Below are 24,935 nucleotides of genomic sequence, written 5' to 3'. Positions count from 1 at the left end.
TGTTGGCAGTGAGGTGTAATGCTTAAACAGTTCCCTCACATTTTCAAAATATACACCCCAAAAAACATGCCAGCATCTTTTTTTGCAGTAGATATTAAAAACACAGTCAAAGAATATGGTTTTTGTGGTTTCAACACTACAAATTCTTGTATCTAGTTTTGACTGTTTTAATTGATTTTTTGCTATCTTTAATCAGCCTCATAAATGAGTTTTTCGCTTGAGTTCAATAGTTTGTACTTTTAATGACTCTGAAATCATTTGTCTTTTTCAAATAACTTTGTTAAAAATGAGGCTTAGTGCCTAAAAAGCACTTTTTTTAGATGCACAAGTTCACTCACACTTTTAAAAATACACATCCCAAAACGACAACCATGACAGGAACCTTAAATTTCCTGGTTTTCCCGCTAAGATCCCAGCAAGTTGTTTCCGGAATTACTGACGCGGGATCTTAACGTTCCCGGTTTTCCCGGTAAGAACCCGGCAGATGATCTCGTAATCCCCGATGGATTTTTCTTCCCCGGTTTTCCCGTCAAGAATCTTATATTTCCCACAATTCCCGACGAAAAATGTAGTATATTGTTCTATCTTGGCAAATCATAAAATTCCCGGTAAATTTCCCGATAAGATCCCGGATCTTCCCCTGAATTTCCCAGATCTTATCGGGAAAAAACCCCGGGATCCTATTAAGTTTTCCTGGAAACATTACACTGAGTTATAAACTGTCTCTATGTATGATCAAGAGCAATTTGTGTTCATATTCGGATTCCTGGACCTCATTCCGAATACGAACTTAACCTGCTCTTGATCATATATAGATCAACTGGAATTATCTATGTGACGTCACTGAACTAGCTTTTCGGACCCAGGTTGGATGTAACTATGGATCAAAAGGGAGAACTTGCTATCTGTCTGTAGGCGATAAAATTGGATACACGTAGTCAAACAGTTTACAGAATTTCTCGGAGATCAAAATTTTGAAGAACGATATACGCCGTTTTTTCATAACGCCACAGTCTATTTTAATTTACTATCTGTTAGTCTTAAACTCTAGATAATCAGTTTAATTTACAGATTAAAATTATATAAATGAACAAATTGCATCAACACTGATTTCGGAAAGAAAGTTCACTATTTAATCAGACTTGATGATAGGACAGATGTAGTTCCCCCCCCCCCCTCTCCATAGTTATCATATCTCACATCACTCTTGTCTGGGGGGTAAGTCATCAGAACGCTGCCAATTCAGCCCTATGCTTACATCATTTTACCCCCTCAAGATATTTACCCAATTATACAAATTGCCCCCATTGCTACATCAAAATGTGACTAATTAAGGAGGACATTCGACCCTTGGCGACAGTTTGACCTTGATCACACCAAAATTTTAGAATAAAAATTTTTCGAAAGTTTTCAACTGAGTTAAAAACATTGTTCAATTGAAAAATGAGGCGCATCTATAGACCTCAATTTTCTGAGTTCCTGTCGACTTCTAGGATTCCTTTCGAAAAGATTTGGGCGACTCCTGGGTCTTGTCATGCCTCGATTCCTTCGACGAACTTGATTCCAATTCATCCGGACCCTTGGTTCATTGGGACCCCACCCACAAATGTAAGGGTGGTCTTGGCATATGATGTTGTATTTGAACCAATGGAACGTGAGGTAATCCTCAGCGCCAAAGTTGGGAAACTCGATTGAGGGAATGGACATCAATGGAAACATTAATTTAGCCTCTGGCCGTCGGTTTTGTCCGTTAATTTTGAAGAAACCTTTAACCAAAACGAAATCAGTTTTAATGCTATATACAACATTTTAATCGCAAGTCATTTTTTGATAAGTTTTGCATGCTATTGGTTTAAATTGGTAATTGTTCTCGGAATTTTTAATTACATTTTAAATTTGAACGTGCGGAGTTATTAAGGTTGCTCTGATCAGAGCGGTTTTATACCGATGCCGGATCTTTTCCGTTTGTAAACCCCCCCCCCCCCCCAGTACGTTCAGCACCCCCCCCCCATTACAGAGCACGTGTCATTACATAGTGAATTAATATGTAAAAAAATATAGCACGTGTATCTGGGTATTGCAAATAATATGCACTCACTAAGCTGAGAGAGGGGGGGCACAAACAGAAAAGATGCCTATGCTTGGGTTTTTCCTCAATTTCCATAGTCTCTGCCATTTCTATTATGATCGGAAAAATGGCAAGTAGGGACTCTGCCACCGATAACAAATACTATCACTTCCTATTCACAAACTAAAAAGAATTATTTTGATTTCATGAAAAGATGGATCATCAGGATTTGCGGATCTGTTTTTCTTTTCAAAGCATCTTTGAATAATTATTTAGGCATAAAAAAGATCTTTACTCGAACCAGTGCTCCATAGGAATATTCTATGACTTGATTGCACAAAAAACTGCTATGGGACACCTGCTATGTGATAATAACTTGTATTGTCTTTTAGCACTTATCGCAGAAGATTGCTAAAAGACGATACAGGTTATTCTTTTATGCCTAATTAGTCATTCAAAGATGTTTGGAAAAATATCAGTCGGGAAATCCTGAAACTGTACCAGTTTCAAAAATCAAAAACACTAAATTTTTGGTTTTGATTCTCAGTTTAATTTTTGTCTGTCTTCCTCTTCCTTTCTTTTTTAATTTTTTTTTCATAATTTCTATTTTCAATATTTTATAAATAACTTCATCGCCTTTTTTTGACCTTGAGCTACAAAACAGTTGCCATTATCGCAGAAGATTGCTAAAAGAAAATATTTATTGCCAAGGAATACGTTTCTGCAATATTAATTATTATATGGTGATAAAAACATTGTATCCTGTTGAGTGTCAATTTGTGTGCCACGCACAGAATCAAGCGAGAGTTCTGGTCTCACTCTTTCCTTGAAGTTCAAACCCTTTGTCTATCGGGAAAAAATTAAACAGATGAATCTATTGCAAAATTTTTATTAAAAAAATTGCAACTACGACGATAAAAAAGATATAGAAAATCAAAAAGGAAAATTTGAAAACTGGAACGAGGCTAACAATGACTAACACTCAAACGTATGAAAATATCAAAAAATTCTTCATAATCAGGTTTTTGAGTAGGTTAAGATTTATTTTAAGTAAATTAGTAATAAGGCATACAGAGAGCATATTAAAATAATACCAGAATTGTAAAACCCGATAATATACCACTACATTGCCCTATTCACAGTAGAAGTCACATATGATTTCCAACAAAACGTCTTATAAAAACAAATACAATCCCGTTTTTGAGCTCAGAAGCACCCAACAAGTGATGTCAGAAACAAAAGCTACCTTACAAAAAATGAAAAATCATAGGAAAACAATTGAAGAAAATCAAGACCAACGGAACTTAGGATTATTGAACAAAAATGAAAAGTATACCCATTTAAATCAAACAATTCATAGAAAATGACAATTCTACAAAATTTTTTATTCAAAATCTTTCTACAAAATTTTTTACCATATCAGTAAGCAAAATTTCAAGTTACGGCGAGGAAACAGCTATCTTTATTTATAGCAGCCAAGTAAACGAAGGCTAAGCAGTACACTGAAAAACTCAGTACTAAACTTTATGTCTGAAATCGTGAAAAAATGAGTGACACAAAACGCTTCTGAAAATTATTTTCTTAAGCGTTTTATGTCAGCAAATTTTCCAACCCGCTTTAGTTTTGAACTGACTAGTTTAGTCACAACTTTACTAGCATTAGATTCTCGATTAAATGCGACCGAACAAAGTTGTATCAGAAACTTCTCCGACAAATATTGCTAACTCGATTTTCGAGGTTCAGCCACCTTTTGTTGCCAACTGAGAGGGCAACACCAGTTGAAAAATTTCACATATGAACCCAAACAAAGCGTGTACAAAAAAAAGAAATTCAAAATCAAGAAAGCGATAAAAAATAAATCATATTATTCATAAACAAGGGAGAGACAGAGAGTAAGATAAGACCATTGTCTAAACCATTGTTATCTATTATCACATCAGAGTTAAAAAGTAGCAATTGTGACAGAAAAGTGTAGAAGTACCAGCAACTAACTCTGGTAGAACTAACAAATCAGCAATTAACTCATGAGGATATGCACACCTGCTCTATTCAGACGCCATGAATTTGGCAGTTATGATTTGCAAATGCCAATACGAATGTAGTCAACCTGTTACAACAGCTTGGATCAATTGCTGACCTGGAATCCAAAAGAGTACCTAGTTTTGGCAACAGGAAAAATCTCTCTTCAGTTACAGAAGAGGCGGCTACAATATGTACAGGATCGTCGAATGCGCCGAGCTAACCTGGTTGTCCTCAAAGAACAGTTAGGTTCCCCTGTTTTGATTCAAGAGAACGTATTTTTAAAAAAGAAACTCATCATTTGGTCGAAATAATTTTCAAAGCCGTGAGAAACCAAAAACGAAAATCTTTGCATCAAACGCAAAAAAAACAATCCCCAAACTCAATTAGTTACGAATGCGCCTCCATAGATCGGAAAATTCCCATTTGGGTTTCGAAGTGATGAATCTAAAAGAACATTAACAATGTGTTCGGAGGTTTTAACTGTCTTTCAATCGTTTGAGACCAGGTCACTTTTCAAAGGACTGAAAACTGAAAAAGTAGAAGTTGCGGTATCTTCGATGGTAGAACGCGACACAACCAATATTTGCATTGCGTTCTCTGAATGAAGGACTACAAACGGCGTCCCAGATTCTACAACAGCAATTGCAACAAATGCCACACAAGGAAGACTCCCATTAGTACGAAGCAACCTTACAAATGGGGGCCATCGCATAAATATTCTGGCAATATGTAATTCCGAATCATAAACTCACTTGTGTCTAGATTTCAAGGGCCTAAAACGTCCCTGTCATTAGCAGAAACTTATGCATCACAAAGGGTCAAGATGGAATAGTACACTTCGCCTTACAAACTTCAGTAATAGGTTGAAATAGTATGTCACTAAGGATATTCTTAACTTCAATCATAATAAGTTAGTATTTTAAACAACAGACTGCGCAATGAAAAACAATCCTGGGATGAGTTTTTCCAATAATCTACAAGGATCAGATATGATGTCATATAAAAACATGACACATTTCCGAGAACGACCCTTCCGCGAGTTCATAATGCGATCTGAACATATTATTACTGACCAGAGTTAATTTTTTTGTATCTTTTCTCCGAATAAACAAGGTCATTGGGACTATAAATCTCTTTTGCGAAATTCGTTGGTTAATACTTAAGATAGATTTAAGGTGGCAACGTTTGTCACAAACAGAGATGTGATTAAGTGGTTATAACCACTTACACAAATCTATGCTTGTGATACCCTTTACCACCCTCTTAAGTATTTAACAACGCTCTAAATCTTTCTTAAGTATTTAACAACGCATTTCGCAAAAAAAAGATTTATAGTCTCAATGATCTTGTTTATTCGGAGAACAATAACAAAAATTTAACTCTGGTCTGTAATAATATGTTCCGATCGCATTATGAACTCGTGGAAGGGTTGTACTCTGAATTGCGTCATGATTTATATGACATCATATCTGATCCTTGTAACATTGAGATATTGATTTGATTACCTGGTCCGAATCCAATTTGTGTGATGAAGTTGATGTTACACCTTTCATTATAGTTCACCTCAAGATAGTTCAACTTTCTGCTTGGATCGTCATTGTAGTTTGTCAACTTTGTCAGATATTCTGATGGGGTCAACTCCAATAGCTTTAAACCGTGCCTAATGTAGACGTCTTTCTGTCGTGAACAGCAATTTATGTTGCCCGTTGGATTGACAAAGAAGTTGATTCCCAAGTATACAGGGAATATCTGATTTGCAAAGTCATTGCCCACGCGATTCAGTTGAGCGATTCTGTTTAATACAATGAAACTGCAATTTTATCTGCTTTCACATGTTCAGACCCGAAAAGTTTCCGTATGTAATCAACCCTTTCTTGTCAAAAACTCCATCTTGGAAGATCTTTCAAATAAGTTTTTCTAGCGAGATTAAGCGAAAAACTCTCTTGGAAAATCTTGCTTAAAGTTTATCATGCAAGCACATACAAAAAGTTAACTTGCAATGTCGTTCCAGACCAACCTCTTTGTGATATTAAAAAATAACAATTTCTAAACGACAAATATTTTGCAGCTGGGTATTAACCAGGGCTGTAAAACAACTGTAAAATCCTAAGATCAAATTTAACAGTTTTTTATATAAAGCAGAAACGACCGGGAAAAACGCCCACTTCTGTTTAGAAGTACCAGCAAACAGACCTCCAAAGAACTCATACACATTTTCTGCAAAAATCTCAGGGCTCCAAAATGTTGATGACAGAAAAAAATTGTGCGCACTACAAATTGCAACAGAACATTTTGTGAAACCAATAAACTTTCTTTAAAAAGCACAGAAATATTATGAAAAAGTTTTTTTTCTTTGTATAAGCGGACAAAACGAAAACTAATTCGTGCGCAAAAAAGTTGACTAATAATCAAAAGTACAATCAAAAGTACATATATATATATATGTATATATATATATATATATATATATATATATATATATATACATATATATATATATATATATATATATATATATATACATGTATATATATATAAATATATGTAAATATCTATATATATGTATATATATATATATATATATATATAAACATAAATATATATATTATATATAAACATATATATATATATATAGAAGTTTTTAATTGTAAAACTAGTTCACTTGGCTATTCCTTGGACCATGGCCATCCTCAGCAACCCGTGGAACCTAAAAGAAACCATGACAAACGGACATGGGATTGTATTACCCACTTAACTATGATAAAATATGCCTGTACAGCGGACTAACCAATGGTAATCAGATCATAGAACAAAAATTTCGAAAGAACTAAATTGAGTGGCATAGTATAGGGCGATTTGCCAAATGGGGTATTTTGGCATTGGGTAAATTGCATTTTCTATGTAACCAGGAGCAACACTTTTATTTCGCTTAAGTGTTAACAACTGATTAACAGCATCAGAAAAAAGCAAAAATCGAAATCCAAATTGAGATGATATCTCTCCTCCAATACTACTCTAAACATCGGAGTAAATTTTTTTCACAAAAAACTTTAAATCTCACGTTAGATGCCTTTCGCTTTTTCAATCATTAAATTTCACAATAATGAAAAGGCTATATAACGTCAGCAAAAAGGTCTCAAGAAAAAAGTTATATTTTTCATCTTAAAAAAGTTTCCCATAATGTCCCGATTTGAAGGACACAATCTAAGAGTTAAGTAGTTCACAAAAGAGATTTTTAAAAACTTGCAAACCCGCAAAGGTGCGCCAAGAAAAAATGAGGGCCAAAAAGAAACTGTTTAGAAAAAGGAGGTGTTTAAGAAACTTTGTAGTATCTTGTTTCTTTTCTTATTTCTCATTGAAATGAAAACGTACACGTGATTTTTACTTGAGCGGTACCAAAAATTTAAAAAAAAATATCTGGAAGATTGCCAAGCCAAAAAATAGAGTTAAAGAGCTGAAATGAGACCTAAAACAAAGAAAAAACAAATTTAAGTCTTAGAAGGTGACCTCAAATAAACTTCCTTCAGAATGATACATCCAATTCTGAAATCCTCAAAATGAATCAATCGAAGTTGTTAGCAAAGTACAGAAAATCTTTTTGTGCAGTAAGTCAACTATGACCAAATTTATTCAAGCGAAAGAACCACAATTTGCTCTAGTTTTTCTGAAGATTGATGTCACACATGCAACTCAGTCTTAAGTTTGTATTAAGGAATGAACAACAAAGTACTTTGCAAAGAGACGTAATGTTCCATAAGCAAAAATCTTGACAAATTAGAAAAAAAACATAGCAAACGCAATGCAGGAAACAAACTGGAGCACTTGACTCAATAGCTCCAAAATACACTCTATTGTACAATCACATTCTCTTATTTTTAGGAAAATAGTACATAACTGCCATAAAGATTAAATTACTATCCATTAGATTTCAAAGTAAACAAAATCATGTACTTCATGTTTTTGATTTTGCTTAAATTCTCATTTTTTCGTTACATCAACCAGAAATTCTCAAAACATCGTGCGATTTTTGAAAATCGTCATAGATTTTACACGTAGGCAATTCAGACCCAAACAGAAAGACCAACAGCAACCTAAAATTCCCCGTAAAGTGTTATAACATGATAACAAAAAGGAAAACTGATGAACGCCAAAATGGCAAAACGCTGAAAATTACACCTGAGCACCATCAAAAGTTTGAAAAAACGCATAAATAAATTAAATAACAGCTAAAACACTTTATATAAAACTTTTGGCCGAAAAAGCAAGAGTTAAAACTAAAAACAACTGCTTTGAAAAGGCCGCGCGTGATTAAAGTCGAAAAATCATTCATTGATCGAAGCGCATAATCAAAACACAAACCGCCTAAAGTCTGAACATTGCCCTCAAACGGCAAGCGGGGCAATTTAATTCGTAGGGTGCTCTAGCCTTAATAATTTTTAAAGATGCGCAAACGTCTGCTCCAGAGGCTTTCACACCAACCTCGGTCGCACTCTAGACTTCAGCAGTAAGAACTCAGCTTTGTGTTCTGTGCTAGCTTATTTTAAAATCGCTTTTGTTCTATCATCAAGCTTAATTTCTGAATAAGAGCAATTCAGTTCAAGCAAAAGTCAAGAACTGAAGCAAGAAAAAGAATTTCCAGAAGTGAAATTGAACAAATGTTCAAAATGAACAAAAAAAACGATGAAGTGAAAGATCTGCATAACAAAACCCGTACGGTTACAGTAATTGCCTCAAACTTCGTTCGAGGTCAAATTCGAAATCATTTTTTTTATATTTCTACTAATAACTATGAAACGTAAAAAATACATTACTGATGACCAAAATTGCCCAAAAATAAAATAAAAACAGATGAGTAGGGAGCTCAAACTACCATTTGTAGTTCTTTTGCTAGCTTTGAGTGTTGAATGTTAGGGAAGCTAAGCAGACCCAACTACAGTTACACAGTTATCAACACCACTTTAGAAGCTATAAAAAATTTTCAGCTAATATTTCACCGAAAATTTGATACAGCTTGCTAAATTTTACATCGTTTTATTAGGGACCTTTATTACGCATAGAAGTTTCCTTGACCTGAGTGGATAAGTCATTGTGCCGAGTAAGTTTGGTCACGTACGATCAAAAATCCACGTACGAGTCAAATAAATTACAGACTCTTTGAAGAAAAAGAAGAAATGACATCACGCACGCAAATGTCGTTAGTGAGATGACAGAATATACAGTTTAAACATCAATATTCAAAGAAACCGTTTCATAAATTTTTCGAAAATTAAAAACGAAAGCTTTTAACCTACAGATGATTTTGGTGCTAAGGTACTGTGAGAACCAATTCTTGCTTTTAAAAACCCACTAGCTGAAGAAGTGGCTATTCGGAAAATTTCGCAAGTGTCAAAAAAGTCAAAAATATTACTTAATTCTAATCAAAACTCAAGAAATGCTAACAATTCTTGGTGCTAGAGTCTTTAAAACCAAACCTCAAAAACAAATAAATTAGCGCAAGAACCCAAAGAACCAACTGCAATCCCAAGAAACATTTCGTGAGACATTTGAACTCACAAAACTAAATTTAAAAACAATTTTCAAATGTTTTAAAAAAAAAATTGAGAAACGCATTGCTAGTCTTTTAAAACTTGTAAAACTGCTGTCTTCAAAACACCAAAACAGGTATTATTACTAGGCTAACACAAAATTGACTTGCGTATAATGGGCAAACGAAGTCAAAAACTAATAAAATTTAGACGTTTGAAAAAAATAGCAAATATTGGAAAAATTTCTCTGATCTTTTAAAAACAAAAATCTTCAAAATCGTTTCTGTGTTAATAAAATCAACATTTCAACATATCTGAAAGATTTGGAAGAATTTTTTGGCCTCCAAGAGTAGATACAAAAAGTTGAAAACGGCAAAGATTTCAAAATGTCCATGAAAATTAGCGAATATCATCTAAGATATTTAAGCTTCCATTATCTGCAGAGGGAATCACCCACATGCTAGCAGACAAATCGCCGGACAAACAAAAGGCAAATAGTCCCACTAACAACAAAAATTTAAAAATTTGAAAAAAAAAATTGCAAAAAGTAGTTGTAGTGTTATAGTATATAAGTTGATAATATTGTCGAGTAATCATACTAACATATACCCAAGCTTTAGGAAAGATTCGTCAGCCTTTAAAATTCAAAAAAGCTCAAAATTTTCACTTGAAGATTGCAACAGCAACTACAATTTGAACTCTTCGTCGTTTAAGTGTACATTGCGAACCCATATACATAAACTGATATTGAAGTCAACTATCGCCAGCGCAACAGTATTATGAAACAACATCAAATGATGACCAATTTAACAAAACACTGGAAAAGATGAACAAAAAGACACATAATAGCACCTTTTTGGGCTTAAAACTTTCAAGTGGACGTTATCACATTCACTTTAGATAGTTGTTCTCAGTAACTTTGCTGTAAAAAGCCAATAACCAAATACTAAAACTAAATACAGACAAATAACTGTTTATCGCACTGCAAAAACTTGAAATCATGGAAAAAACATATGAACACGATCTTGAAAAAAAACAAAGATTATTACAAGAGAAGCCCTGAAAATCAATCAGCAAAATTGAATGAAAAATCTGAAAATTGCTGATTTGGCAGACTAACTGACAATTTCATAATTAGTAGGAACACAGACAGCAAAAATTCGACAATTGGGTAAAGAAAACAAAAATAGAAATAGCATTCAAATTGTTAATATTTTGGTGCAAATGGGCAGAAAACCGATGTCTCTGGTCAAAATCACTAAAATTTTTCTCTAAAGGTTTTAGATTGCTAAGAGCGATCTTGGGGGTTTGGGGGTTCAGTTTCAAGAGGAAGAATTGCCCTTCACACCATGAAATTATCTGCTCAAAGCAATTTTTGGTGAGTAGCACTCTAAGAGCTTTTGAAGGCAAAAGCTCTTAGAGAACCTAATGCCCTTCGGACCTTACCTGTTTATCCCATTTTTTAGGACAAGACAAATGGGTCAGACGAAATATCGCATTTAAAAAAATTTTTGCCAAGCATTCTTGGAATTAAAGTCTTCAAAATAAGTTTTCTATTGTTAAAGTCTACCCGTTAACCCATATCCACGCTTTTAAAAGATTCATTAGTACCTTAAATTGAAAAACTTGAAAAAAATGTCAAAGTTCCAAAAGAAATTTCAGCAAAAATATTTTTGTAATAAAATTGGTATTAACAACAGTTATACGTAAAAGATTTTAAAAGAAAACGTGAAAACGAATAATATTTTATATTATTTTAGTTATTTCCATTACCCATATTAACTGTGACCGAGTTTCATCAAAAACAATTGTGAGAAAAAAATTTGGGGAAAACGGGGGAAAATTTTCTTCATTATGGGCTGAAAACTTCAAAAAGTGGCCTTTTCCAGCAACTTCAGTACGCTAAATACTCGAGAATACTAAAGCCAGTTAACTGATTCTGATGCAACCTAGAGCCACTATGCTTTACCTGTTTATCCCGGATTGAAAGCTGAAAAGTCATTGTAAAATGTGTGAATAAATCTTACAAAAAAGATAGCGCCATACAATCCAGTTCTTGGATTGTTAAAAACGATAGAGCACAAATACGATAGAACCTGTTTGGATCGTAAAAGTCAGCACCAATACACTCCAATTCTTTGGATTGTAAAAAGAGAGAGAAAGAGCACTAAAACAATTCAAATATTTTAGATTTTAAACAAAATCCAAAGCATCCATGCAATCCAAATTTTTTTTGGATTGAAAAATCCAAGAGCGCTGCAATATAGTTACGCTCAGATTACGACTTCGCAGCTATAAAAGAGAGTAGAGAACTCAGTTCTTAGCATCCTCATAACTGCAAGTTTAATGTGCATATCAATGTAACAACTGGACTGATGTTGTTCCTCCTCAACACTTCATTTCACTAGTCAAGTTTACCTTGAACAACTACAGCTTTTTGTAAAACTTATTTCCCGGGTCGAGGCGTCCATTCCTATTCCACCGTTATTAAGCGAGAATAAGGGTGTAAAGCAATTTCCGCTCTTAAATAGCAGGGAAAGAGTGTAAGAGTGTAATTTTGAGGACACACCTTTAAATCTTAAAATTACAGCTTTAAATTATACTTTGTCCACCCTTAATAAGCGGGGCACTAACGGTGTAAAAATATTATTTTTACACTCTTTACACTGTTTTCCCCGTTGTTTTTGGGCAAAATCCTTGGCCCGGGTTCTAAAAATTGGTGGATAAACGTTGAAACCCTTACTAAAAAGTACCGATTTTAACTAGACCGATCACTGACCTCATCTGTCGGTTAGGCGTTCCCAGTTCCATCTCATTATCTGGATCACCTTCTCCCATGTCCCCTTCGTATCCTTCCAGACAGTAGTAACTACTGAGCATTGAACAAGCTCTGCCTGTCAAGTACGCAACCAGAACTTTTTGTGATCAGTTTAATTAATGAATTTGTAGACAATTGATATCCTACATAATATCTAAATGAAAAAAATTGTTCTTGTAGAATTTTATATTTTTGTCTTTTGAGGTTCCCAGCTCGGGACTGGCTAAAGCGCCCAAAACTATGTCAACATTCCATAAAAATATATTTGGTCGTTCGTCTACTTGTTGGAAGTGTACCGTTTTCTCCCCAAACAGTTTACTCGCTCGTGTGCTCAGAAATTTCACTCAAATACACTCAAATAATTGAATTACCAATCAATAAATTTAATACCAGGAATTAATAAAGTTATAGCCGGCAACGGATAATTAAGTAAGTTCTACAGAAGGAAGTTTTTCTACCAAACTAATTAATGGTGGTCCACACAAACTCTAAAATGAAAAAAAAAATCAATTGATCGACCAAAAAGCTAACCAAGATTCAATCAATTAATTTCTGAAGCGAAATAATCAAAGCAACTTCTAACGCGAAAAAACTCTAAGTAGCACTTTTGGTGGCCAGAAACATTAAACTCTCAAGCAATCCTTTAGTTATTTTTGCAGACTCAATCACTGCAACTACGCAACTATGTTCTTTCACTGAGTTGCGTGAGGAAAAGTTTATAATTTTCTCTCGCTGAGAACCAACAGGCGTTCTCTCTCTCTCTCTCTCTCTCTCTCTCATCCATGCTTGTTCTCGCGCTCATTCGTTTTCTTCTATTTCATCTTGTTCTTGCTCGTTCTCACGCCGGTTCGCTTCTTGTGATGATTTCGCTTGAGCCCAAAGGTGCTCGCCCCTATCGGTTTTTATCCGCAGCATAAAACGTGTCGTTTCAATTAGAACAGTTTCACAGAACGCATAAGTGCGAAAGTGGGAGTAAAAAGTTGGTCACAAGATGCAACTTATCTTCTGCAAATGTGTGTTCAAGATGACCGCATTCCGGATTTACTTGGTTTGGTGGCTTCAAGACTCAACAAAATTCCAAAATCATGTTTCATGTGTAGCAACTCCTATGCAGGTGCATTAATATTGGTTTCTTTTCTTTGCCAGTCATGATGATAATGATTTTAAAAAAATGTCTGCATGCTTCGTTTTAGTAAAAAGTTTTTCTTCCAGGAAATTTTAAGTTGTTTAAGCCAAGCAATATGAAATCCTAAATTATAAGTAAAATTGGCAGGCAAGATGACTCTCATAGAAGTTGATTTTATCGTTAGTGCGAGAAACCTAAATTATTCTACTTTTTCTTTTAAAATGGGGAAAAAGAACATGGGACGAAATGGGACAAAATGTTCAAAGACCAACAAAAAACTCTCTTTTTCTCATTGCTCACGACATTGTCTAAGAATTAACCAAAAAAACTAAAGGCGGATTGTGCTTGAGATGTTACGATTTAGAGAATTGCGTGGGGTTGCAAAAACTAAGGCTTATCTGTTCAACAAATCAGTTTCCTTCTTCAAAAATTTCTTGCAGCAACCTTTGTGCACTGCTGTACGTTTCTTTGGAGTCTTAGCCAAAATTGTAACAAGTAATTTTTAATTGCTATCAATCCCAATTTTTAGACTCAGTTCATAACTCAATATTTCTACGCTAAAATTTTCCTCGAAATATTTCAGTTGACATATAGCCCACAAATATTGTTATTAGATCATTTTGACAAATTCAACAAATTCCACATTAACATTACAAGGTCTCATCATAGAGATATTTTTTAAGTTTGACCTGATGCTTTTGACCTGAGTGATATATTGTGAAGATGAGAACTAAAAACGTATGTGTTATTTCAAAAAGACTACACCAAATTTCTCTTGTGAAGACAATGGCTTCTATAAAATCACGCCAAAAAAATTCCTTCTAAAACAGGGTAATTGAACTGTCGTATTATAACACCAGAAAAACATTGTTTTTCTTCAGTTTATTTTATTTTCAATTTTTCAAGCAAATTTTTCAACCGCGCTGTTGCTCAGTTTGTTATGGTGTCCAGCACGCCTGGTTATTACACACAAGCAAAAAATCTTACAGAACTACACAATTAAAGAACAAGATTTTTTGACCGGAAAATATGTGCTCCAAACATGCGCAAAACAAGAACACTTAGTAAATCTATTTTCAACATACAGTTTTGCTTTGCTTTTTCTCTCAAAAAGTTTTTCAAAAAACTTACATCTCTTTTGATTTCTTTTCTGTCGTTGCTGATGGTAATAATTATCTTGCAAGCCAAAACCGCTCATTTGCTTTGAGAAATCCAAAATTGGGCCAACAAGTTCCTAAAAGCGGCTCTATAGCGTTTCTCCCATTTTTCTCTTGCAATCTGTTTTAAATAACATAAATCTTGTAATTCGACTAAAAACACCAAGTAAACCCTCTAAGCTTGCAGCTAATTACAGAGAACAAGCAGTCCATTTTTCATAATGGTTGTGCTTTTATTTGTTCCATGTCAGCATTTGAGAAAAAAAGTTAAGTCCAACCAAAATTACCATTGATCCTTTCAAGGTCCTTTGTTCATGTTTTCTGCTACAATCATGTTGGCTTCCCTTCATACAGAGTCTTCTGTGTATCTTTCATAGTCCTTCTGACAAATTGTTGACTTTGCAAAAAATTCGCTTGTTTGTTTAGCATATTTGCTCCAAAACTTAAAAAACCAATTAACATCTCAAAATCAAAATTTTCACTAAAGTATTTGGAGTTTAAGTGCATGGTATGAGACAACTCTACCGTTCTCTATAAGCTGTTTTAGTCTTAGCGTTTGCTCAAGCTTTATGTAATTGCTCATGCTAATAGATGAAAGGCAATAAAAGGCCAGTTTTGGTCTCTTAGGGATTTTTACTAATAAAAAAATCAAATTCTATTTGAGTGCTGTTTTTTTTTAAAAAAACCTATTCATATTTTTTGTTTCTTTTCTCAAGTCAATTAGAGGCCAGTCACTTTTCATTTCAAGGTTCCGTTATAAAACCTCATTTACAGTCAAATGATGCACAATCTACAATTAATTTCTTTAAAGGAATTGCTCAAGTTTTTCTATGGCTTCGACTCTGAGTTCTCGTAAATCTTAAAGAAATTTTATTGAAATTTCAAAAGAGATTTTATTAAATTATTGTATTCCTATGGCAGTCTCGTTGACTAAAGTTGCAATAGGACTTATGAACATCAACTAAACCTTTCTAGTGGCTTGAGTGGACAGCTAATGGCTGTTAAGACTTCATAAACAACTTTCGAAAAAAATTAACATTTAATTCTTCAACTTCTTTCTGTGTACTTGTAAGACAATCTCAATAGTGACACGACCAGTTTCTTCTCTATTGTTACCAAAATTAAATTGGTTAGAAATTTTATCTTCTAACTAATGCTTTTATGACTTTGATGCCGCAAGTTTTCATATTATTTTTTAAATTTTTGCATATTTTTCTTATCTTTCGAAATCTGATTATTTCATTCTAACATTGACAGTACCCATTGATTAAGAGACGGAATTCAATTGATTATAGACAAAAATTTCAGAGAAAAAATTATGGTTTTAACGGGTTCGATGTTCTAATTTTTTCTTGTTTTTGCCTGTCTTTGTCATTTTCAAATTCATAAGATTTACTGTGATGACATATTGATGACTGATGAATAACAAATATTATTCCTTTCCGATCAAGTCAGAACATAGCGTATATATTGAATTCCTTTGAAAGCTAATGAAAAGGAAGGCTTTGAGAATATGGTTTTCTCAGAAATTCCTTGGTTTTAATATATTTGTCCATATTTGTTGTTTTTTGAAATCATTTTGCAACAATAAAAAAACCAGTGCTGTTAAAAAAATGAGAATAAAGAAATTTAGCTGATAGTTCATTTTTTAGAGGCTTCGACCCTTTTTTCTCTCAACTTTTTTTGCGTATTTTTTTGTATTTATGTAGTCTACAACTTTTTTCTAAAATCTAAGAGTTGTCATAAGCTTCAAATTGAGGATTAAAGAAACTTGTTCAAAGCAGTCAGTGTGAATCTAAAAAATTCATTAGTTCATGATAGCTTTTTCAAGTTTTTTTTAAAAAAAACATCAGTTTTGATGTTCTTGTTGTCAATTTTTAACTTATTCTCATCATTGAGAGGTCCCATCAATGAGAGCTTCTTTGTAGTACAAGCTTTAAAATGTTTATTGACAGTATATTGTTACTGTTGTTTTTTTTTGTTGGACAATATGCGTTTTCATAAATATTTTGTGAGTGGTTTTATTTGTTTTTCTCCTCTTTTTAGCAAAGTCGCGTAAAAACATATCCAAATAATTTTCAAATGAGGCGCAGTTGAGCAAATTTAATTTTCAGTATAATTTTTCATTGAAATTTTTAAAGAAAAATTGAAAGAAAGAACATATTCAGATAATAGCTAATGATTTTAATTACTTAAATAATTTGTTTATCGCAAATTAATTGTTCTTTTTTGAGTTATTCTGCCCTTTAGTCCATTATTTTGGCTTCGTTTGACCAACGAAAGGTCTTATTGTTTTTCTAATGACGTATAAGTAAATTTATCAAGAATATTTTGTTCAAAGCTACGGGCTTTTAAGACGTTTGAAATAATTTGGTTTAAGAAATGTTGATTGATTTTTGAGTTTCGCTTCATTATTTCTTCTTTTTGTCGACTTGTAACCTATTCTCATTAAAGAAAAGTCTCGTCTGCTTTCTGTTTACGACAAATTAAATTTTTTATTGAAGGATTTGTCCGATTGTAACTTGACGTTGTTACTGTTTGCTTTTAAACTTAGATATGGAGTTTTTGCCGAAAGAAAATTTTTGTGTTTTGCTTATTTTGTGGTTTTTGTAGTCGTTTTAATGGTAGATCTCGTGAAGCATGGAATTATGTAATTCAATTATTAGTGTGGTATGTGACCATTTTTTAAAATTCAAACATCTATTTTTGATTATCTCTTCATTTGGTTGACAATTAAGTCCAAAAGGTAGATGAGCTCGGGTCGGAACATCTTGTTAGAACGCACATTACTTAAGACCTTGTTTTACTTAAGCCTAGGCTCGGCTGGTTTTCAAATATTAAGTTTTATTCAATTTCTTTATCAGGAAATCGGCGTTTATGAGCAGTTTTTGCATATTCACTTTGAAAAACATTTACTTTTATTTCAGAATGAATGTAAAAACTAATTTTGTATCCGTTTAGCGTAAAAAATATTCCGCTATTGTTTTACTTTTAAATGTTTCGTTTGGTCTGAAATTGGCAAATTAAAGTGATAACATTGCGATCTGAGCACCATCAAAGTTGCGACTTTTTTGTTACCGTACAAAAAAACTAGGCGTCTTAAAACTGTGCGTTTGGGAACGCCATTGTTAATACGGATGTTATCTGACATAACAGCTCCGAGCCAATATTAGTGCATTAGTTTCGGTTACTGAAAAAAAGATTGGTGCGGAAGATTAATAAAATTTTTAAAATGAAGTTTTTCGTCATTTGTAAAAGTCTTTTGACCCAATTGAATATACCAATTCTACTAACAATTCTCGAAAACTTTCTCATCCGTGCTGTAGAACTGGAATGGTTATAACAATATTCATACCACCAAAACAAATTTTGGACGTTATTGGTCTTTACGGAGTCTGAAAACTTATTAGCGGCGTGCACAAGGATTTAATCCTTAATACTATTTTAAGTTTGTATAAATAACAGTCCCATGAACAATTCGTTTTCGTTTGTCCCTTTGCGAACGACACAAATATCACTGTGTCCAAATGATCAAAACTTTCAGTACGTGTCATACCAGATATTAAACAATAAGGGCTCTAGAATCACTTGGGGTTGATAATGAGTCTAAACGTGCATACCTTTTTCAGTGATTGCGTTTGGAATTGTGAACACAAGGGATTCCCATGCCACTTCATCAGGGGGCACTTCCGTACATCTAACCAAAGTTAGAGTGAACAGAAACTTGATATACAGAAACGTAATAATCAGCCAGTACATGATTAATTCACTCCTTTGATTAAACTATTTTCTAAGTCAATACAACACATGCAGTTGTAATTTTTTCAACAGAAATATAATAGTAAAAAAAAGTCACTCTATTTTCGTGGAAAAAATATTTTAGATAACATCCGATATTTTTTCTGTGTTCAGCTTCTGGTGATAACGAAAAGGAAACTTATATGGCAATTATCACTATTTTACGACTGACAAGATTGTTAAATTCTCAGAAAACACGTTTCCAATTTTGATTTTATATTCTGGGTGAAAATCAACTTATTGAAGTCGAAAGAAAATTGTAACAAAATGATATCTAAATTAGACAAATTGTTAGATCTATTGACTGTTCAAACCAATACAACTAAACAAATGATTGCGAGAGAGAGGTCAAAAGTGAAGTTATTAGTGGTGGAATTATTCAGTTCTCAAATAGCAACAAACTTGTCGTGTTACCAGCTCAGAACTGCAAGTACAACTCAACTGTCTTCGAACACAAAAAAAAACAACTTTCGGCAAAAAATTTTATGTAACATTGCGAACTCGCATAAAATATTACGAAATTGCATTCTTCTCATTAGATGAATGCGTATTCAGTCCGCTCGCAATGCTATGGCTTCTTTGAGAAAACCTAAAGTTTTTTCTGGCACAACATTAGCTCAAAACTATGTATTCATGAACGGTAATCGTATTTCGTTCCGTAAGATTTGACCCAAAGATATGATTATTGTTGCAAGTGAGAGCCAGAAATGGCAATTGAAAAACAAGCTCGGAAAAACAACTCATCTTGCTTGTCTATCGACTAAATTGGCCACCATTGTTGATCCAGCTAAAATTATTTGATTTAGAAGTTTCATTTGAAATTCAATTTTGTAATGCTAAATGGCATGTAGCCTGTGTGTTTCAAAATTTATTGGACCAGAGGTTTTATTTCCAAATGTCTATATGAAGGTTTTGTGGAGCACGATAGGTTTTTCGGCAGAGGATATTATTTTTGGTCCAACAATTTTCCGAAGGGTGAGGGGCGAGGAGAATTTTAAACAATCAAATTAGATTTTTATAATCACTTGAAGAATTTCAATTAAATTATTTAACTAAAAATATATTTGATCATACAAATTTGCTTGAAAACAAATTAAAGAAGATATCTTTTACAAAAATTAAGAATTCAAACGACAAAAAATGAGAAAAGACTTTCTTTAACTTTTCCCTAAAATTTTCTCTTCTTCTTAGTGCCCATTATATGCTTTTACTTTTTTTATAGTTCATCATTTGATCAAACCAAAGCAAACAACCTTTGCAGAAAATGGGAATAGAAAAGTCAAACAGACGATAACAATTTATAAAACGAAGAACAAGAACATTTGATTTCCTTTTTCTTTGGAACCAAAAACGAATTCTTGAAACAAGTTGCTGGCTTATAATTAGTTTTCCTGCTTTCATCCGCCAAAAACGGTATCCAATTGAAATACTGTGATACTATGCATTTAAAAAAGAACTACATAACGAATTTCTCTAGACATCAAGAAAATCAAGCGATAAGATTAGTTCATCCCTTGATGGTATCACTGGCTTCTCGAACAAACAACTATTCGTACAATCTAGGTCCTTTATTTTACAGAAAACGTGACTCAACCGCCAAAGTAGGGAATATTATTCTATTTTTTTTCTAGTCCAGAGGACGATAGATAAGAAATCTAACAAGTTAAGAAAAGAAAGTTGAACTTTTTACAGGAAAAATTATATTTTTATGACATTTTGCCAGGATCCACATTAAACTTCGTAGCAACCACACATATTTGATTTGAACGTTGAATAAATTTAGAAATCACGAAAATGACCAACAATGTGGTGAGAAAATTTTTTTCAAAAAATATTTTCTGTAGAATGTTTCTGGTGCTTCTGGTATTATTGGAGCGCAAGCATTCCGTTGACATCGCGTTGACCTCCAGTTTTATCAAAAAAGACAACTTGAAATGACGTGTATGTTTCCGCTTTCATTATGAGTCAGTATATTTTCGTCTTCATTTAGTAAGAAACTCAAATCAGGAAAAAAAAACTGGAAAATAGGAAAACAGATCTTTCTTTTAAAGGTTTGCGCAAATTTATGTTCTGTTTTGGAACCCTTCCTCGGTAAAAACCCTCGTTCATTTTGTGTTAATTCGACATAAAACAACAAAAATGTTGTTTTGAATAGACGTTCAAATACATAACAGTAAAAAGGACAATTAATTGAGGGAAGGTTGACAAAAGCTTTTTGCAACCTCAAAACTTGAGACTTCAACTGGTTTGATTTCAAATAACAATTAGGCTATTCTAATTAGGCCATTTCTTTTGTATTATATTAGTCAATAAACATTTGTTATTAATTTGTCAATTTTTCCCAAAATAATGCAGAAGTGACATTTTGCAGGTTTTTGCTTCCATTTTACTTGCATTTGAACTCGTTTGATGAATGTAAAAAATAGAGTAAGTTTTGCTGTTGTGAAATTTTTGAATGCTTTCAATTTTGCCACCCACTGCCACTTACTGTTCATAAATTGTGTTTTGAAAAATTGGGAGAAGGTTATATTAGACCTTTTTATTCGCACAAATTTTTATTGTGACGGGTATTCCAGACAAACTTTTTTGGCATCATTTAAAATCTGTTTTAAGATCAATTGTTCAATCAATGCGAAAATATTTCGCCTATTCAGATCCAATGAAACATTTGCTGCTGTCCACTTGGACTACAGGAAAATAATATTATATTTGTATATTCGTGATGAATTATCCATTTTTACCTGCATATTTTGTATAAAAAACAAACTATATAGTTGTCTAAATTTTTGGTGTAAACAAATCTGGACTTTTATTAAGAGCATCCCAGATCACAGATTTGGCAAAAACTTGCCAGCAAAACTTATTACTAACAAGACTTCAATAATTTAGTTTTCTTTCGAAGACAGTTACGAACATAAATTTTCACCGCATTTAGCAATTCTTGTTGCATTGAGCCTATTCTCAATAATTTTACTGCTTTTGGACCTTTTTCCAATGTTAACCACAGCAGAGTCATCAAACAACTGTTAGTTTTTGCAAGGGTCTACGGTTTTTTTAAGAAAAACTCAAAAATAAGTAAAGAATAGATAAGAAAAAATTATATCCTAAGATTCGCAAAGGAATTGGATACAAGACATTTTGTGGCAACGTTTGGGTATTTGAGTACTTTTGATTCAATTATCGATTGCTCTTCTTTTCAAGTTTGCCTTTGCCAAATATCCATTGTTGCTAACATAACAAAATTTTACAAAATATTGAAGGTGAAAATGGGATCAATTCATGCTCATTTTTCTACTTTTAATCTAAAAGGTTGAATCATTCCTCCGTGATTAAATCTTTGTGTCGCACCTCATTGCTTAGATAGCTAATCAGGTAACGTGACCCTACAGATATCAACTGCTGTGAATACTGTTCAACCAGTTTTTATCAATTTTTGCCGACTCAAATTTTCTCCAAAATATGACTAGCTCCTTGATTCTCAGCCTTTTGGGATGTGAAAAGATTTAATGGCATTTTGAATTGACCTGTCCATTATTTTTTATCGACTTTAACCGTAGGTAGTCTAGCGTCCATATCAGACAGGTCAGCCAAAAAACATAGCCGGCAGATTGGCGGAAAATAGCCGCGATAGACGCTTCAGGCCTTCCATAGATTTGAAGCAACTAAAAACAGATAGACAGATTGACCACCAGTCCTTTAATAGAGCAATTGACTTTTTGGGTTAGATCCGGTCTGACATTTTTATGGGACACATATGCTCTATAAGGAAAAGGCCCTAGGGGAGCTTTTTCAAAATAATGTTCCAAACCATAAACTCAAGACTCTAATACTCAAGAAATTTTTTAAGTGAGGTAAGTTCCCAGTAACTTCACCACTCTAAGTAATTGAAATACTACCAAACGCGGCTAAGAGCCTCTAATGAAACTTGATGCCCGCTGAGCTTCACCTGTTTATCCCGTTTTGAAAGCTCAAAGTCATTAAAAGTCATCAAAGTGATGAAAGTCACGGTAAGACGAAACCAAAATCTGTTAGACGAAGTAAAAAACATAGCAGGACAAGTCCTGACGCACAATTCAAAGAATTTTCATTGACTAAACAGAAAACTAGACCTAGAACGGACTCTGAATGGATTGGAAAAACCATTTAGAAAAAAATCGGATCCAAAAAATCGAAAAAACAGTAAAAATCAAAGTGAAATTGCCGCATGTGAACAAAAAACCACTAGCGAGAAAGCGAATTTTTGTTCAAACACCGTTTTCACACTTTAAACTTAGAGCGAAAAAATTTCACGCCGCAAGACCACTCGCTGTTTCGCTCCACTTCCTGTTTCGGCGTGTCCAAAATCACTACTCCAATTTGACTTCAAAAATCATAAAAATATGTGAACAGATCTTTAGAAAAAAGACAGCGCCCCAACACAATTCAAATTCTTTGAATTGTAAAAAAATTAGGAGCGCTACAATAGCCGCCTGGAATTACTGACGCGGCTATTAATTATATATACTAATGAAAACTCAGTGTATCTTCGAAAGAATTCTCCACAATTGTTATTATAGCGGAAAAAGCCAATCTCAAACGCATTTTTCAGTTGTGCTCTTGAGTAACTATGGATAAGCACATTTCTGATCTTATTTTCAGTTACTGATCTTATTTCTTCTCAAGTCTGAAAATTCAAAAGAACATTTTGAAGAAATCAAAATTTTTCAGGGGTTTGTTTTATAAGTTCTGCAAGACGGCCTCTGTTACAAATATCCTCAACAGTTATGGAGGGGATACATGCTTTCGCAACTTTTCGAGCGTTAGCGTTACTTTTCCAAATAAAAGACACTTTTTATATTACTCGCCCAATTATTCACTCGTGTTTTCAATTGTCACTCAGTTGTTCAATTTTCATATGCACAAATTACAGTTTTCTATCGCTGCAATTTGTTAGCATCATTGTGATACTGAATTTTATTCAATTTTGAAGCGTCTACATTTTTTTCACGTCTTCTACAGAAACTATCAGTTTTTTAATTTCGCCCACTGCGAATTCTAGTTTGCCTACATTTTGCAATATGGATTTCTTTAATTTGAAATAAAACATCGTACTCTACAACCTAACTGTCATAAAGTCTTGAATAGTGACAAAACACTACTGAGGTGCTTCACAAAACAAAATCTTTAAACATAATAAGTTTCTTCAAATAGTGAAAATCTTTTGATGAAATGTTATCTTTTCACTGCTTTTTTCCCGAAAACCTGAATCAGTTAAGCACAGAAAAACAAAACTTGTACGCCGTAGCTAACCAAAAAAGTTCATCTGATCATATTCACAAAAACTATACATGAGAATTGTATAATCCTAAATCTTACAAAATCTTTCAAAATCTTAATGGTCATATCCACGTTCTTGATTTTTTGCTCAAAGATTACCTACTGCCTGACCAAAGCGACAAAAAACAATCCTGAAATTTGTTTCCTCTATTTATGATTGAGAATATCTGATTTCAGATTGCGCTTAGGTTTAAGAATCTCATTTAACCAGTGAAATGAAATTCAGCTTTGCATCATTTGTAGCTTTTTATACTATTAGTGTGTTCTTGGTTTTTATATTCCAGTGTATATCTTCATCTTCAGACGCAAGTGCAAATATAGGTGGCTCTTCAATTATTCAAGAGTTGTAGATAAAGCAGACAGGATGGACTGACACAGGTCAGTCAATCCAATTGAAGACAAAAAATGAACATTCAAGAAATTAAACAATTAAAAAAAAACAGGACGAAAATTGCACAAATGCTTATGTTTTCTTGATTGTCTACCACATGCAGTATAATTATGCAATATTTTCTTTCATTTGTCACTGGAACTTTCTTTGCCATGAACGCAATCATGCGAGCCGTCTTGCTAAATCTGCTTTTGATAAAAAGCAGTGCTTGATTTCAATACCGGGTTATGAAAAAATTTGCGGCTGCCGGACAACCAGTAAGTAAAATTTCTAAGCATTTTGGCTAAACATTTAAAAAACGCTTAAATAAAACAAAAACAAAGACCGCAATCACCATTAGTTAGGACAACCCGTCAAAATCAAGTTAAAAAAATGGAGCTACACCTTTTACGCATTCACAACATCCAATGCTGATGTGAACAAAGAATGAACCTTTTAAACTCTCCCTTAAATTTGGGCTTCCTAAAAGACCTGAGCTCTAGCAATTGTTTTCAAAAAATTAAATGAAAACGTTTTTAGAAAATCTTTGCCTGATAATGTTGAAACTTTCCGCCGTTTAATGCAACACTGGTCGAACACCTGTTCGAACTAATTCGAACAATTTCAGATAAGTGTCGAGTGGGTTGCTAAATTGATAGTTGAAAGAAAATACCTCTCAGAGAAAAGCGCCCGAACACCTGTTCCACAGTTCAGTTCCTACACAAACTCAATAAA

The 24,935-nt window shown here is 33.5% G+C and overlaps 1 protein-coding gene across 1 annotated transcript; it reads right to left on the bottom strand.

Annotated features, from left to right (window-relative positions):
- Window positions 1–1,273: 1,273 nt before the first annotated feature.
- Window positions 1,274–18,777, bottom strand: LOC142350710 (uncharacterized). The gene is made up of 4 exons (XM_075402650.1): window positions 18,337–18,777; window positions 12,395–12,509; window positions 5,596–5,882; window positions 1,274–1,766 (listed from the first exon to the last, which is right to left on the bottom strand). The coding sequence occupies exons 1-4, from the start codon at window positions 18,473–18,475 to the stop codon at window positions 1,420–1,422; spliced, it is 888 nt and encodes a 295-aa protein (XP_075258765.1). The 5' UTR covers window positions 18,476–18,777; the 3' UTR covers window positions 1,274–1,419.
- Window positions 18,778–24,935: the final 6,158 nt, after the last annotated feature.

The sequence above is a fragment of the Convolutriloba macropyga genome, chromosome 12, assembly GCF_964194025.1.
Source record: "Convolutriloba macropyga chromosome 12, txConMacr16.3, whole genome shotgun sequence".
NCBI classification, from domain to species: domain Eukaryota; kingdom Metazoa; phylum Xenacoelomorpha; order Acoela; family Convolutidae; genus Convolutriloba; species Convolutriloba macropyga.
Note: the sequence above shows the minus strand (reverse complement) of the source record. Positions and strands in the feature narration are given on the sequence as shown.

What these genes read in the sequence shown, in the direction of transcription:
- LOC142350710 (XM_075402650.1), bottom strand. Translation starts at nt 18,475, where the DNA reads ATGTACTGGCTGATTATTACGTTTCTGTATATCAAGTTTCTGTTCACT. An exon ending in AAACGCAATCACTGAAAAAG is followed by an intron (nt 12,510 to 18,336) that starts GTATGCACGTTT and finishes CGTACTTGACAG; the next exon opens with GCAGAGCTTGTTCAATGCTC. An exon ending in ACAAATTGGATTCGGACCAG is followed by an intron (nt 1,767 to 5,595) that starts GTAATCAAATCA and finishes TTTTGGTTAAAG; the next exon opens with GTTTCTTCAAAATTAACGGA.